Consider the following 14,776-nt stretch of genomic DNA (forward strand, 5'->3'; position numbering starts at 1 on the left):
GATGTTACTTTGCCCTGAGACTGTGGTTGGACAAAGCCTGCGGTTCTAACAACTTCTTCCTGGAAAGGGATTCTAGAACTCATTATCATTTTTGAGCTAACATCCCAGGTAGATCTTCCCCCATCATTCATCGTACATCTCTTACCTCTTACACTAGGCCCTCATTTCCTTTGCGTAGTTTTGGACATGTGCCGTCTGAGCTGTCCTAAAGCATCCCGGCGGCCCGGCGAGGCGACATGGGGCGGCGGCGGCGCCGGGCGGACCGGGCAGAGGGCGCCGCGGGCCTGCCCGAGGCCATCGCCGCGCTGAGTCGGACGCTGCCCGATGGACCCAGCCCCGAGACCTTCCGCCGCGCCAAGTTCGACCGTCCGGAGGCGGTGAGGCCCGAGGGCGGCGGCCGGGGCGCGGCGGGTGCAGGGAGGGGCCGCCCTGCCGACCGCCGCTCTCTGACCCCCGCAGGCGCCCGCGCTCTGGCGGCTGCTCTTGCGCCTGCTCAGCCCGCCGCCCGCCGCCGGCGCCGCTGCAGCCCCGGGTAAGCCCCGCCCCTCCGCGAAGCCCCGCCCGGCACGCCTCTCGCCGCTGCCCCGCCCACGGCGCTCGCGAAGCCCCGCCCCTCACCGCTGCCCCGCCCACACGAAGCCCCGCCCCTCGTCACCGCCCCGCCCACTGCGCCCGCGAAGCCCCGCCCCTCCCCCCGCCCACGCCCGAAACCCCGCCCCTCGCCGCTGCCCCGCCCACGGGCGACCCGTCCCGCCCCCGACGAGCCCCACCCCTGGAAAACCCCTCCCCCGACCCCGCCCACCGGCCAAGCCGCCCCGCCCGCGAGCCCGGCTCCCCGGCCTGACCGCGATGGCCGCCCGGTTCGCGCAGCCCCTGCACTGGAGAGGGCCCAGCTCCCCGGCTGCCCCTCCCCGGCCGGGCCCCTGCCGGCGGGGCGCCTGGGGTGGGCGGGGTCACTTCCAGGCGGTGGCCCCGCTGAGCTGTGGTCCCTCCGCAGAGGCCGCAGCCCGCCTGGTGAAGGCCGCGCTGCGCCGCCAGGGCTACCCGCGGCGGGCGCTCGCGCGGCTCCCCGAGGACGGCTCCCAGGGCAGCCGGGAGCTGCTGCTGGCCCTGGCCTGGCTCCTGGCCCGCGGGCCCCTGCTCCAGCGGCTGCTGGCCCGCACCCGCGTGCGGCTGGGCGACGAGGTGCCGCTGTGCCAGGTGCGTGCGCGCCCGCGGCCCGGGCCGGAGCGCGCAGCCGGGGGTGGGCACCCTGGCCCAGGCCGCCCCCGCCCACGCAGCTCCCCGTCCAGCCCCCCGTCCAGCCCCCCGTCCAGCCCCTCGTCCAGCCCCCCATCCAGCCCCTCGTCCAGCCCCCCATCCAGCCCCCCGTCCAGTCCCCCGTCCAGTCCCTCGTCCAGCCCCCCATCCAGCCCCTCGTCCAGCCCTCCGTCCAGTCCCTCGTCCAGCCCCCCGTCCAGCCCCTCGTCCAGCCCCCCATCCAGCCCCTCGTCCAGCCCCCCGTCCAGTCCCTCGTCCAGCCCCCCATCCAGCCCCTCGTCCAGCCCTCCGTCCAGTCCCTCGTCCAGCCCCCCGTCCAGCCCCTCGTCCAGCCCCCCATCCAGCCCCTCGTCCAGCCCCCCGTCCAGTCCCTCGTCCAGCCCCCCATCCAGCCCCTCGTCCAGCCCCCCGTCCAGTCCCTCGTCCAGCCCCCCATCCAGCCCCTCGTCCAGCCCTCCGTCCAGTCCCTCGTCCAGCCCTCCGCCCGCGCAGGCGCCTTCCCGGCCCGCCCCGACGCTCCTCCCCTCTCCCCGCGGCGTCTTCCCGGGGCCGTGGGAGCAGGGGTGACCCTCGCCCCCCTGCAGTGTGAGGCCCTGGCCAGCCCCGGCTCGCCCGCACCCCGCGCCGACGCAGACGGCCCGGTGGACGCCCGCCGCCTGCAGTGGCTGACGGGGAAGCTGCGGCTCCGGCGGCGCGCCCTGGCGGCCAGCCAGCGGGAGCAGTGCGCCCTCCTGAGCAAGGTAGTGTCCGCCACCAGCCCCCGGCTGTCCTGCCCGCCGCCCTGCTGCCCCGCTGCGTGCTCAGGCCACTCCCGGCCTGGCGCCTGTCCAGCTTGCCCAGCTCGCACTGGGGCCCTGACTTTGGCAGGGTGTGGGCTGGTGCGGGCAGCGGGCAGCCCTTGGAAGGCCCCTGCAGGCTGGTGGGGCTCCGCTTTGGGGGCACAGGTCCCGACTGAGGGCCCCGTTCACCCAGGAGGGGTGGGCATGTGGCTGCAGGCTCCCCGGCTGGCTCCGGGGTGCTGAGCCCCACCCTGCACCTCTGCCCTGGCAGCCTGCTCAGCTGCCTCTCCCGAGACCCTGGTCCCTCTGGCCCCCTGGTCCCCTGGTCCCCTGGTCCCCTTGTCCCCGGGCCTCCTGGCTTGGGCTCCAGCTGCCCCTCTTGCTTGGGACCTGGCGCTACCTTCAGCTTCCCTGCACTGGGGGGTCGCTTGCATCACCAGATGGTGACTCGGTGTCCCCACCACTGCCTGTCCAGAGGCCCCCGAGGTGAAGCCTCCCTGAGCCCTGCCTCTCTGCAGGCTGGACTGCCTGCCCCCCCCCCCACCTCCCAGCCTGGGGTCTACACTGTTTCAGATCCACTCATATACCCGAGGCTGCCATAGCGACCAGAGCCTTGGCCACCTGTCAGTCGCTGAAACGGAGCTGCTCAGGGACCCGGAGGGCGGCCGGCAGGTGAGGCGGCGGGCAGTGCATGTGCTCCCGGTGGGGGCCGGTGGCTGCCCTCCAGCCTTTGGCGTGGATGTTTGCCAAGCTCACGGTCCTGCCCCAGCCCAGCCGGGTTTCGTCATGGGAGCCCCGGTGGGCTGCGGTGTGGACCCACGGCCGAGCCAGGCCAGGCTGGCAGCGGCCAAGGTGTCAGTCACCTCGTGGTGGGCACGTGGCTGGGCTTGCCTGGCACACCCACACTCTGCTGGCCCTTGGGGTTCCCGTCTGTCGCCCGCTTCCTTGCCTTGGGCAGTTCTGGTTAGGGGCTCCTGGTCCAGACTCAGGCTGGCCGTCCCCCGAGGACAGGGCTTTGGTTCGTCCAGGATGGGGGCGTACTGCCTGGCCCGGGCACAGGCTGCGCAGGAGGCCTGAGACAGCCAGGGCGGCCCCTCCTTCCAGGCACAGACCCTGTGCCCTGTCCCTTCCATCCCCAGGCCCTGGGACCTGGGCAGGTGGGGCCAGGGGTATCCAGGGCCTGTGGTTCAAGGGTGGGGCTGTGCTCAGGGCAGCTTCTGGGGGTTCCCATGTGCCCTTGGCTCCATCTGCCCTTTAGGGTGACTTGGGGAGCCCAAGTTGCCTGCTCCTGGCCCCCCAGCTGCAGTGGAGCAGATGTCCCCACTCCAGCCCCACCTTGCCTGAGGCCCGCTCAGGTGGGGTGCCCTCCCGGGGAGGCTGGTGGGGTCAGGGGGCTGCTGCCACAGAACTGCAGGGGTGGGTGCTGCCGACCCCAGGTCCTGAGCGTCCATGGCAGGGATGGTGGGGGAGCCCCTGTGGCTGCTCTTCTGTTAGGTGGGTGGGGTGCCCCTCTCCTCGCTGGCCAGCATCGGGGTGTGCCCTGCGTCTCTCAGCTAGCTGTGGGGTCCCCTGTTCTCACTCTGCCAGCAGAGGCGGGGCCTCCCAGTGAGCAGATGTGCCGTGCAGCCTTCTCCCTGGGCCCCACGGGCCGTCTGGCGTGTGCTGGGTGGGGCTTCTGCCTTGAGGCCCCACCCCAGACCCACCCTTCGCCAGCACCTTCCGCTGGGCCCATGGACCCTCTGCCCTGCCTTTGGGGTTCCCGGGATGGGTGCCCCTTCTCCGGAGTGCGGCCTCCTGGCCGCAGCCCCCAGTCAGGGTGGAATGTGGGTGGAGACCTGAACTCAGGCCCTCACCTGTGGGCTGGAGGTGGTCGGGACCACGGCAGATGGGCCCACCTGGTCGTGCATGGCGGTGGGGCTGCCCGGGCCTGCGGGCGCTGCAGAGCCGGCGCCGGGCAGTAGAGGGGGGTGGGCAGCGCGGCAGGTGGTGCCTGGCAAGGGGCGTGTGGTAGGCGGGGCGGCAGCCCTGCGGTGCCCACCACAGCCGTCCCTGGTTGCCTGCAGCTGCTTCGGAGGCTGGAGAGTGAGAACGCGCGTCTGGAGGCCTTTCTGCAGTGGCGACGCCGCGAGCTGGTCTTCTGGCAGTGGATGGTCAGGAAGCCCAGGCCCCGCTCCCCCGCCCCCTCCTTGGCTGCAGCGGCCGCACACCCAGGTCCTCCCGCATCCAGGTCGGGGCGAGGAGACTGCAGAGCCCCCTCCACCAGCTGGCTCTGCTCCAGGCTGGGGGCTCTGGGCCAGCCCCTCTGTCCACCCTGCCCAGCTCGGGGGCCTCAGCCCGCGGGTCAGGGGGGCTGTGCAGCTGTCTGGCTGTGGTGTGACCTGGACGTGGGCCTGGCCCCCCACGGGGCTGCCTGGGGTGCTGGCTGGGCTGGCGGCTGTGCCCAGCCCTTCACTCGGCCTCTCCCCGCAGGACTCGGTGCTGGGCGCGAGCGCCCCGGAGGCCTCAGAGCCCACACTTCTGCCTGAGATTCCCCAGCGTGGGGCCGGCCAGCTGGACCTGCTGTGCGGGGAGCTGCAGGCGCTGCAGGCGGAGCTGCAGGGCGCGGCGCTGCCCCGGCGGGCAGCCTGGGAGGCCGGGGTGAGGACGGGGTGCGAGGGCCTTCTGTGCGGTTTGCACTCTGGCGAGCGAGGGTGTGTGGGGAGGCCCCCCGGCTTCTTGAGGGACCCCCTTGGAGGTGCCGCTATTCTCCTGGGGACTCTGCTGGCCCCAGCCCCGTCCCCGCCCTGTGACCTGTGGGGCCTTGCGGGGCCTGCTGCGGCGCTGTTTCCCGAGGCGTTTCCGAGTCCGCTGCTGGCGTGGGCCCCCCAGCGAGTCCCAGGGGCCGCGGAGGGCAGGGGTCCCCAGCCTGCTGCCCCGTCGTGGGGGCGGGAACCCCTCAGGAGGAATGAGGCTGGGCTTGTCCTGCAGGGTCTCCCAGGTCTTGCGGGGGCCTCGGAGCTGGTCCCTGGGGCTCGGGAGGTTCCTAGGCCAGCGAGTGCAAACCGCCCTCCCCGCAGCTGTGCACTAGGCCCGGTGTGGCCTCAGAGACCCCCCCTCGGCCTGGGCCAGCACCCCTTCCTGGAGGGCAGTGGGCAGTGGAGGCTCGGGCGTGGGGGGGTGACCTCAGGGTCTGCACTCCGGGCTCTGGCTCCCAGGGACTGGCCCACTGGGGGCAGCCTGGCCTCCCCCGCACCTCCCACCCAGGCCTGCAGCCGCGGGTCCTGAGGGAGGGAGCCTGCAGGCTGCTGTCCTGTCCCTGCCACCCTCGCCTGGCTCAGGCTCAGGCCCTGGTGAAGGGGGTGTGGGTTTCGGGCGCCCCCTCTCTCTGGGCGGTCGAGGGGTCCCCGGAGCACTCACAGCCCTCTCCCCGCAGGCTGCAGCCAGGGCCCCGGAGCGGAGAGCCTCGCGGCGGGTCGTGCGGGAGGCCGTGGCTCAGGAGCTGGCGGCCCTGCGGCGGGCCTGGGGGCACGGCGGGGCTCTGGACCTGCCCCACGGGCCCTGCAGGCTGGTGAGGAGCTCGGCCACGGTGTCCGGGGGCCTACGGGCAGCCCAGGTGATCGGGGTGCTGAGGAGCAGGGTGGCCTGCCTGGAGGCGGAGCTGCGGCAGCTGCGGGGATGCTGTGCGCAGGAGCTGGCCGGGCTGGCGGGGGCGCTGCCTGGTCTCCTCTGGATCCCGCCACCTGGCCGCCGAGGGCCCCGTCATGGGCCTGGGGGCTCCTCCGGGGGAGCCACCCCGAGTACACAGTGATGGGCCGGTGGTGGTGTCCCTGCGGGAGCCCGTCTCCAAGGCCGGGCCGCCCAGCTGCTGGGGAACTACGGGCCTGTCCTGTGCGCTGCCCGCCTCCCCCCGGGGCAGTGTGCGTGGGCACCAGAGGGAGCGGGGTGTCTGCTGCTTCCTGGGGCGATGCTTTGGGGATGGGGGCTTGTGGACAGAGGGGCCACTGTTCCTAGGCGGCTGGGGCAACAAAGAGCCGTCTGTGTGGGGACCTGCCCGGCCTGCCGCATGGCCACGCTCTGCCGGGGCTGGCCCAGGCAGCCTCAGCCCTGCCTAGCGCCAGCCTTCCCCGGGGATCGGACCCTGGCCTGCTGGGCACCTGTCCAGCCTCAGCACCCGGAGGGCCAGCCTACCGGGACCTTCTCTTGGGCCAAGCCACCCAGGGGCCTGCGGCACGACCCCTCACAAGGGCAGCAGCTGCCGGCCCAGGTGCCTTCGCCCCAGTGGACACCCACCGCCTCTGTGGTCCCTGCAGGGACACGCCCCTGACCACTCCTCCAGCGTCCCTGGCCGGTCTGTCTCTGCGGCAGCGCTCCGTCAAGCCCTGGTGCCCTCCTGGGGCACACAGCAGCTCCTCCTGGCCCTGCTGGGTGCTGCCGCCCTCCTTTTCCTGCACATGGCGCTCTGCCCGCTCCGAGGGCCCTCGGGAGCCTGATTTCCGGAGAGCCAAGTGCCAGCTCTGTGTCACCGTTCACCTGGCCTGTAGCCGCAGTACGACTCTGGCAGAACCCTGAGTGTGTCGTGTGTCTGTGGGGCCCCGGCCTCTCCCTTTCCCGACGCATGGAGGTGCCGGGAGGCCCAGGGCCCAGCCCCCTGGGCAGGCCGCCCCCTCCACCTGCCTGCCCACCACCTCCACCTGCCTGCCCACCCCCTCCACCTGCCTGCCCACCACCTCCACCTGCCTGCCCATCCCCGCTTTGAGCCTGTCCGCCCTGCGGCCAGCACCTCAGTCCAGGCCCGCTGTGTAGGGACAGATGGGCTCAGGGCCCGACCCCAGGGCCCTGGCCACACGCTCAGTCTCAGGGCAGCCGGAGTGCGGCCAGCCCGCCTCGGCCTACTGGGGATGAGGATAGTGCAGGGCCCCGCCGCCGAAGGGCAGAGAATGCCCGCTGGAACGGAGGCCGGACCACCAGGGAGGGGCCTCCCGAGACCATCAGGTTTCCTCAGAACCAGAAACCACCGGCTGGCAACACGCCAGACAGGAGCCGAGCAGGGGAGGCGAGCAGGGGTGCAGCATCAGGGATTCCTGGCATTAAGAATCGGTGGCGCGGGGCCTCCCGGTGGCCTGGGGGTCAGTCTCAGGTGGTCACTGCAGCAGCGTGAGTGTGACCCCCGGCCTGGGAGTGACCCACAGGCGCAGCAGACCCTCCCGTCTCCCCGCTGCTCTTCAGCAGTGGGTTTCAGGGGATCCACCTGTTCTGCTCCCTGCTCTGTCTCTGGGGAGTCCTCTCACCCCGCACCTCTGGCCTGCACCCCAGTTCGTCTATGCAAAAATTAAAAAAAAAATCTTAAAAAAAAAAAAACCCAGAGCCTGCGGGAGAGAACAGGGCAGTCTCCCGGAGGACGGGGCTGAGCGAGCGCGGCGCTGGGGTGGCACAAAGCCCTGGGCCGGGGCCTGGCCACCTCCCGGGTCATGAGTCAGAAGCCTCTGAGAATCTTGAAACGGCAGCACCTTGCGGGTTGCGATCCCGTGGGGGGAAGGGGAACCCGTGAGGCGGTGGGCAGCTGGGGGGCGGGGTGAAGCAGGCGGAGGCGCAGGTTGCCCTCCCGTGGGGCCAGCGTGTGGCTGGAGACCCCAGACCCGTGTGCCCCGGAGCAAGGCCAGGCCCCCTGCACGGGGCAAGGAGTGGGAGTCCAGGCCGGGCTCTCCGCAGCGCCAGCGGGGGCGGGGAGGCTGGCCGCCGAGGGCTGGGTGGGTGCCCTGGGCCGATGCCCTGCAGCTGGCACCACCTCGCCCCTGTGCCTCTGCCCCCCACAGGGCCTGGGTGCTGAGTGGAGCCCCTGGGTCCTCACCGCTGGTCCTTCTTGGCCACCTTTGCCCTCCCTTGCAGCCAGGGTCAGGGCTGCCTCACATGTGGTGCCAGCGTGGACAGAGGGCGCCCCCTGACCTGGCATGGTGGCAGGGCAGGCTCCTTCAGGACACGGCAGGCTCACCCACTGGCACCACGGCCCCGTGGGGCAGTGGCAGAGGTGACCCGGTGGTGGTGAGACCAGAGCCTGGGGTGCAAGGGAGAGTGGGGGGGGGTCTATGCGGGGTGGGGGTGCGAGGTCTTCAGAGCGGGCACCGGCAGGCCGGCGGCCATCTGCATTCTGAAGGTTCCCTCCGCCCCTGTGGGGGCAGACTGAGGGCGTCGGGAAGGCGGGCAGAGGGCTGGGCCCGGCGACCCTGGAGGAGGCGGGGGCTGTCGTGGGGTGTGAGCAGGCAGCTCCCCTCACGCGTATCTTCACTTCTCTTGGGCGTGACCTCCAGGATTCTTCGCTCCCCCGCCTCCCGGGGCGGTTCCTTGGCGGCGGATAGACAGCGTGTGCGGTGCAGGCCCCAGGTGTCCCCACATGCGCCGTGTGGCCAAGTGCAGGGCGCGCCCCAACCCCAGCCCCGGGCTCCCCACTCCACTGTGTCTTGGGGATTTCACTGCTTTGGCGCTGCGCCCATGTGGGCGGGTCCTGGCGTGCGGCGCGGGCCTCCTGCTGAGCTGCGCAGGCGGGGCGCAGGGCGCCTGGCGCGGGACATGGGCAGCGGGCTTGGCGCCCCTCCGAGCTGCTGCCCAGCCCTGGGGTGGTTTATGTCATGGGACCGCTGTCTTCAAGTCAGGTTGGCGGGGGCACCCTGAAGGTTGAAGCTGGGAGCCCCGGTGGCTTCGCACATCACGTCCCCCTTTTAGCCGCTGGCTACAAACCCGCCCTTGGCTTCTCTGCTGGACAAAAAATGCTCAGTCTTGTTACGATGGATTCATCTTTTCTCCTCTTGGCTGCACATTAGCACCCTGTGTGAGGCATGCGCCTCCCTACCCCGGCGCCGCTCAGGCCCAATGCCACACAGTCGTGGGGTGCCACGGCCTCTGGCCACTCGGGATCCTCCTGCCCGGCCCAGCACACCGGATGACCCCACCTGGGTGCCTGTCATGCGCCCGCTCCCCGGGCCATTCCTGCCTGCGCGTGGTCAGAGCCACCCAGAGGGGTGGGTGAGGACGGACACGGGACACTGGCCTTCCCTTGGGCGTCTTGCAAGCTCAGCCTGCCAGGGCGGCATCCTGCTGTCCTCGCGGCCACGGCAGGCCCTCTGGTGCGGTCAGTGCCGGCTCTGCGTTTTTGGTCCATGACTTTTTTTTTTAAAGATTTATTCAGTTATGCACACAAGAGCTGGGGTACAGGCCAAAGATGCAGGGGGTGAGAGGACTTACCAGAGACAGAGTGGGGAGCAGAACAGGCAGATCCACTGAAACCCACTGCTGAGGGGAGCAGCAGGGAGACAGGAGAGGTCTGCTGCGCCCTGTGGGCTGCTCCTGGCCAGCCGGGGATGGAACTCGTGCTGCAGAGGCTGCGGACAGCTCCACAGTGTGGTGCTTAACCCCTTGGGCCACCAGGGAGGCCCTGGTCCATGACTTTTTTTTTTTTTAATTTATTTATTTGTTTGTTTGTTTATACAAGCACTGGGTACAGTCAGAAGAAGCGCGGGAGGGTGAGAGAATTCACCAGAGCCAGAGCGGGGAGCAGAGCAGGCAGAAGGACCGAAGGACACTGCTGAGGGGAGCAGCGGGCGGCAGGAGAGGTCTGCGCGCCATGTGGGACCCTCCTCCGGTGGCCGGGGAGCAGCCGGGGATCGAACCGGCGTCGCAGAGGCCGCAGGCAGCTTCGCAAGCCAGTGCTCAACCGCCGCGCCACCGGGGAGGCCCGGTCCATGACTTTTTATAATGTTTAGAAATTTTCCTTCCCTCTCCTTTCCCTAAGATCTGCTTATTTTTTGCAAAAAAGGAGAAAACCGTAAGCTCACGTGTGGCGTGGACCAGGGCTGCCCCGCAGCAGGTGTGTCCGGGGACACGCTGGCGTCACCCTGGCCTCCGTGTGCCCGTCTGGCCCGGGTGCGGAGTGAGGACACCTCAGCGCGCAGAGGATGGCTGCTTACTTGCCTCATCCCGGACAGTTTCCTGTTGGGGGGCAAAATCTGAGATTTCTTCCTGGAGCGAAAACTCGCTGGTCTCTGGCCTGGAGTTTTCCTGTGAGCGTGACTTCATTAGCAGATTCAAATTCTTCCAGTTTTCTGCTTATTCTGGAGCCCCACGGAGGCCTCTCATCTCCTGCAGTCTCACGTGGCAGCTCCTGTGGCTCCCCAGAGCCCTCTGGCTTTCCCGGGCCTCCCCCGCGCCCCTGGGCGCCCCCCGGCCCCTGTCCACGCCAGCCCTGCCAGGCGTCAGGGGTGCGGCGCTTCCTGCAGCTGCTGCTAGCGGCGCGGGTCTGGCCCGGCGTCCAGATCCCCCTCTGTGTTGCCCTGTCCACACCGCCTGACGCACCGCCCCTTCCCGAGCTCCGTGCTCCTGGCCTGGGTGCTCCTGGCCTGCCGGCTCCTGCTGGGGCGTCTGCGAGTCGGGCTTGGCCCTGCCGCGTTTCTGCCCTCTCAGCTCCCAAGCGCGCCTGGCCAGGGCCGCTGACCGCGTGGCTCCTGCACGTGAGTCTGGACGGGCAGGCGAGTCTCCCGGCCCTTTGGGGCTTGTGGCGCTGCTCCCTTGGCGCCCGGGACTTGCTTTTCAGGCCGGTTCACGGCGGGCCCTTGTGGGCGCTTGAGGAGTGTCTGGTGGCCCGGCCGGGTGGCCCTGTGGGCCAGGCAGCGTGGCCCTTGCGCGCAGCCCGTCGGTGTGTCCTGTGGGGTGCGCGCCAGCGGAGGGGCGCGGCGGCTGCCCAGGCCTCCCCCAACCCGGCCCCCTGTACCACAGGCCAGGCCGTGGCTGTCCACCTGCTGCCTGCTTTTCTAGCCTCTTATTTTCAGCCTTTCTATAGACGTATTTGTTTCTGTATTTGTCTTACGATCAACTTTCCGATTCACTTGACTTTTCTGTGATTTTGGCTGAAATCTGCGTCCTGCTCTGAGCCTGCCCGTGCCCCGGGCCCCTGGCCCGGTGGCTGTGGCCTCTCTGCGCCTCGGCGGCCAGCAGTGTTTTCCAAGCACAAGCGGACCCCCCCCGCCCCCCCCACACCCGCGCGCGCTGCCATCTGGGTTTTAAGTGTCAAAAAACCGCATCCGAGTCCTTCCGACGTGCGCGGTGCAGCTGTGTCCTCCCAGCCCACGCTGCCCTTTCGTCCTCTGAGCAGAGACTTTCCGGACCAGGCGTCCTCTCAGATGAGGGTTCCGGGGCTGTCCTTTGGGGTTCTGCTCTGACGTCCCGTCTAGCATTTCCGTGCAGCTGGGCTCAGTTTCACAGCTCGACCTTCAGGCCTGGGCGCATGGCGTGGGTTTGCGTGAGGTGTGAGATGGAGGTCAAGGACCACTTCTTCCATTTTTGCATGCGGACGTCCACTTTGGTAAAAATACTGCCCTTTATCTGTTGAATCGCTGTCCACCTTATTAAGAACTCAGTGACCACACCCGCACGGCAGCAGTGGAGGGGAACTTTCTTCCTGGTGAAGGAATCTACCCAGCTCCACGGCCTCGGGCGCGGCGGTAACAGCGGGGCCCGGGGTCAGACCAGCCGCGCTGCTCCTGCCGTCCACATCAGTGTCTCCTCCAGGGCAGCGGGCAAGCGGCGCCCAGCTTGGGTGGGAGGAAGCAGGACTGCTAGCAGCTGGCGTGGCCTCCAGCACTCACAGAAAACCGCCAGGACGACGCACGAGCCCGTGGGGCCACAGGAGCTGCGCCCTTGGGCCTGCAGCGGGCCGGCCAGGCACAGAAGCAGTTCCACGCACAGCGGCTCCCGCGAGCACAGGACACCCAGGAGCGCCTCTGGCCAGAGCAGCAGTCTGTGCTCCGAGAACGGAAGCACCTTCGAGGCACTCAAAGGGCCAAGTGCGCGGACAGCTGTGGCCTCCACAGGCCTCCAGAAGGACCCCAGCTGTTCTTTGATGACCACTGGCTGAAAACTCTTAGGGAAGAGAGCGGGGCCCCACGTCGTCAAGGCCATCCTGTTGCGCAAGCAGAGCTGGAAGGTCTCAGAGCTCACGGCGCCGCAGTGGTCATGAGAACGCGGTGCAGAGTGGACGTCTGCCAGTGGCACAGCGTGGAGACTAGATAAACCCACATGTTTGCGGTTGGCTGGCCCTGACGAGGGTGCGGAGACAGTGCCGCCGGGACGGAACTCCTAGCAAATGGTCCAGGACGACAGCAGCTACAGAGGGCGAGGCAGGCCCTGCTGTCCTGCCCCAGTGCCCGGTGCCCTGCACGCAGCGGGCCCTGGTCTGGCACACAGCGCTGCTCTCCCTGGGACCCTGAGCACCCCAGACTCTGGGTGGCCCAGCTGCATTAGCCTCTGCAGGTAGGCGTGCAGCCCACCCTGGTGACCCCGTGGCGAGATGGCCAGCAGCTAAGGCAGGCCAGACCCCAGGTGGAGGGCAGCTGGCTGCAGGCCTGGCCTGGAGGGAAGTGCAGGTGTGGGCTGTCACCCAGAGCAAGGGCAGCTCTTCTGGCTGGGGGCGTCGCGCTCAGCAGGCGGTGAGGCCCGGCGGGCAGAGATGGGCCTTTTTGAGGGACAGGCTGGGGCAGGAAGGGCCCTTTTCGGGGCTGGAAGCTTGGTCCTTTTCCTGGGGACGGGGGACATGCCCGTGAGGGGCGGGAGGTCAGACGGGCGGGCTGGATGAAGAGGGGCGAGCTGTGCCCCTCAGGCTGACCCCAAGACTCCCTGTGGCCTTACTTGGAGTCTCTGCAGTGTGGTCCGGGAGGCCCCCAGCTGCGGTCAGTGCCAGGGCAGGCACCGCGGGGTGCTGGGGGCAGAGGCCCAGAGAGGCGGGGCCTGGAGGGAAAGCGCGGCTGCGATGTGGACTCGGACCCTGGGACCTGCCAGGCTGGTGTCCCCACCCCCCGGGAGCCGCGGGTGGGTGCTGGTGGGGTGCCCTGTTCCTTTCTGCCTCCCGCCCTCCTCTCTGCCGCGGCAAACGGGAAGGCCTGGGGCAAGCAGGCGGGGCGGCCCCTCCCGGGCTCACAGTGGGCAGCTGCTGCCCAGGGGCCCCGTTTGGGCTGGGGGTGGGGGCGCAGGGGGCTGGGGGGAGACAGGCGCCTGCAAGGCCTGGCTGGGCTCGGTGGTGGAGGCGAGGCTGGGGGGCCACGGGGCAGGCCCAGCGGGCTCCGCGTCGCGGGGGGTCCCGCCTCTGGTCCATCCCGGCCCCCCGCCGCCGCCTGCAGAGGGTCAGCCCCCGCCGCCCGCCGCCCGCTCAGGGCCCGCTCCCGAAGGGGGCGCGCGGGGCGCCCTGTGCGCGGCCCGGGGGGCTGCCGCGGCGTGTCGGGGCGTGAGCGGCGGTGGGGTCCGCGGGGCGACCTCCGGCGGCGGGCCGGTGGCCAGGCGGCCTCGCGCGGCCCCGGGTCGTCCCCCCTGCCGCCCGCCCGCGCGCGCAGCCGTCGCCGTGGCAACCGGCGCCGCAGAGGGGGCGGGGCGGGACCCCCACCCGTGGCGCGGCGCGGCGCCGGCGGGGCGCGGGGCGGGGCCTGGGCGCGCGGGGCGCGCGGGGAGCGGGGCGCGCGCGCGCAGAGCTCGGCGGGCCGGCCGGGCGCAGCGTCTGCCGCGGCGGGTAGGTGCGGGCCGGGCCGGGCCGGTCCGGGGCGCGGGGCGCGGGGCGGGGGCGAGGCCCGCGGGCAGCCTGCGCGGGGCGCGGGGCGCGGGGCGCGGGGCGCGGGGCGCGGGGCGGCCGGGCGCGCGCCCTTGGCCTCGGCCCCCCTCGCCCGCTCCTGCCGCGGCCGGGGAGGCTCTGGGCGGGGCCGGCCGGCGCTGGGCGGGCGCGAGGGCCGCGGGCGCTGGGCTGCCGGGGACTCGCCGGCCGCGGGGCCCTGGGGAGAGGCCCGGCGCGGCGGGGAGGGGCCCGGGCTCCGCCGGCGCTCTGGGGGCCGGGCCGGCCCGCGCTGTCCCCCCAGAGGTGCTGGGCGCGTGACCGGGGCAGCGCGGAGGCCGAGGGCGGCCGGGCGGCCGCAGCGGCTCTTCGGCCCGGCCGGGGCCGGACGGGGGCAGCCCCGGGCGCGGCCGCGGAGGGGCTCCCGGGAGACGGCGGCGCGGGCAGCGGGGACCCGCCGCGCGGTGAGCTGCGGTGCGGGAGGCGGGCGGGCGCGGCGAGGCCTCTGGCCCGGGGCGGGGTCCGCGCCGTCCAGCACGTTGCACTGATGTCCCTCCTGGACGGGGCAGTGAGCAGGCTGGCCCGGGGGTGCTGGGGGGCGCCGCCGCCGGCTGCGAGGGCGGCTGTGCTGGGCAGCGCGTGGCGGCCTGAGGGCAGCGGCGGGAGCTGGGCGGTGGGCGCCGCGGTGCGGGCTTGGCCGGGCCCGGTGGGCGCCGGCGGAACGTGGCCCCGCGCCAGTGGCCGGGGGACGCAGGAGGGAAGTGGGCGCAGCCCTGGAGGCTCTGGGGTGGAGACAGGGCTGGGAGCACCTCAGTCCTGGGTGAGAAAACCCGCGGGAAGGCCGCGGCGGCCGTGGGGATGGGGCCCGGCGAGGCCGGGCCGTGGTCCCCCGAGCCCCCCGGGCGGCCGCGCCTTTCCCTGCGGGCCTGGCGCTGGCTGGTCCCCTGGCTCGGGTCCCCCGGGCGGGGCCGCAGAGCCCCCTGGAGCCCCCCGCGCGGGGACGCCGGGGTCCGGCCCCGCTGGGGCAGCCCGCGCCTGACCGTGTCCTCCGTCTCCCCAGGTTCCCAGCTCGCCGGCCCGGAGGGGTGGCGCCCGCGGGGCGGCCGGACAGGCCCCGCGCCCGGCCACGCCATGCCCGCCGGCTGAGCCCGCCGCAGGGCCTTGTCCCGCCTCGCGTGGG

General features: G+C 71.5%; 1 protein-coding gene across 1 annotated transcript; it reads left to right on the forward strand.

Annotated features, from left to right (window-relative positions):
* Positions 1 to 236: 236 nt before the first annotated feature.
* On the forward strand, positions 237 to 5,852 carry TEDC1 (tubulin epsilon and delta complex 1; the record flags this gene model as incomplete). The annotated part of the gene is made up of 8 exons (XM_084240349.1): positions 237 to 377; positions 460 to 532; positions 998 to 1,200; positions 1,845 to 2,000; positions 2,613 to 2,711; positions 4,103 to 4,189; positions 4,509 to 4,676; positions 5,452 to 5,852. 8 exons carry the CDS (start codon positions 237 to 239, stop codon positions 5,824 to 5,826), a joined length of 1,302 nt encoding a protein of 433 aa, XP_084096475.1. The 3' UTR covers positions 5,827 to 5,852.
* Between the last annotated feature and the right edge of the window lie 8,924 nt (positions 5,853 to 14,776).

This window comes from Talpa europaea (genome assembly GCF_964194135.1).
Source record: "Talpa europaea genome assembly, chromosome: 8".
In the NCBI taxonomy this organism is placed as follows: Eukaryota; Metazoa; Chordata; class Mammalia; order Eulipotyphla; family Talpidae; genus Talpa; species Talpa europaea.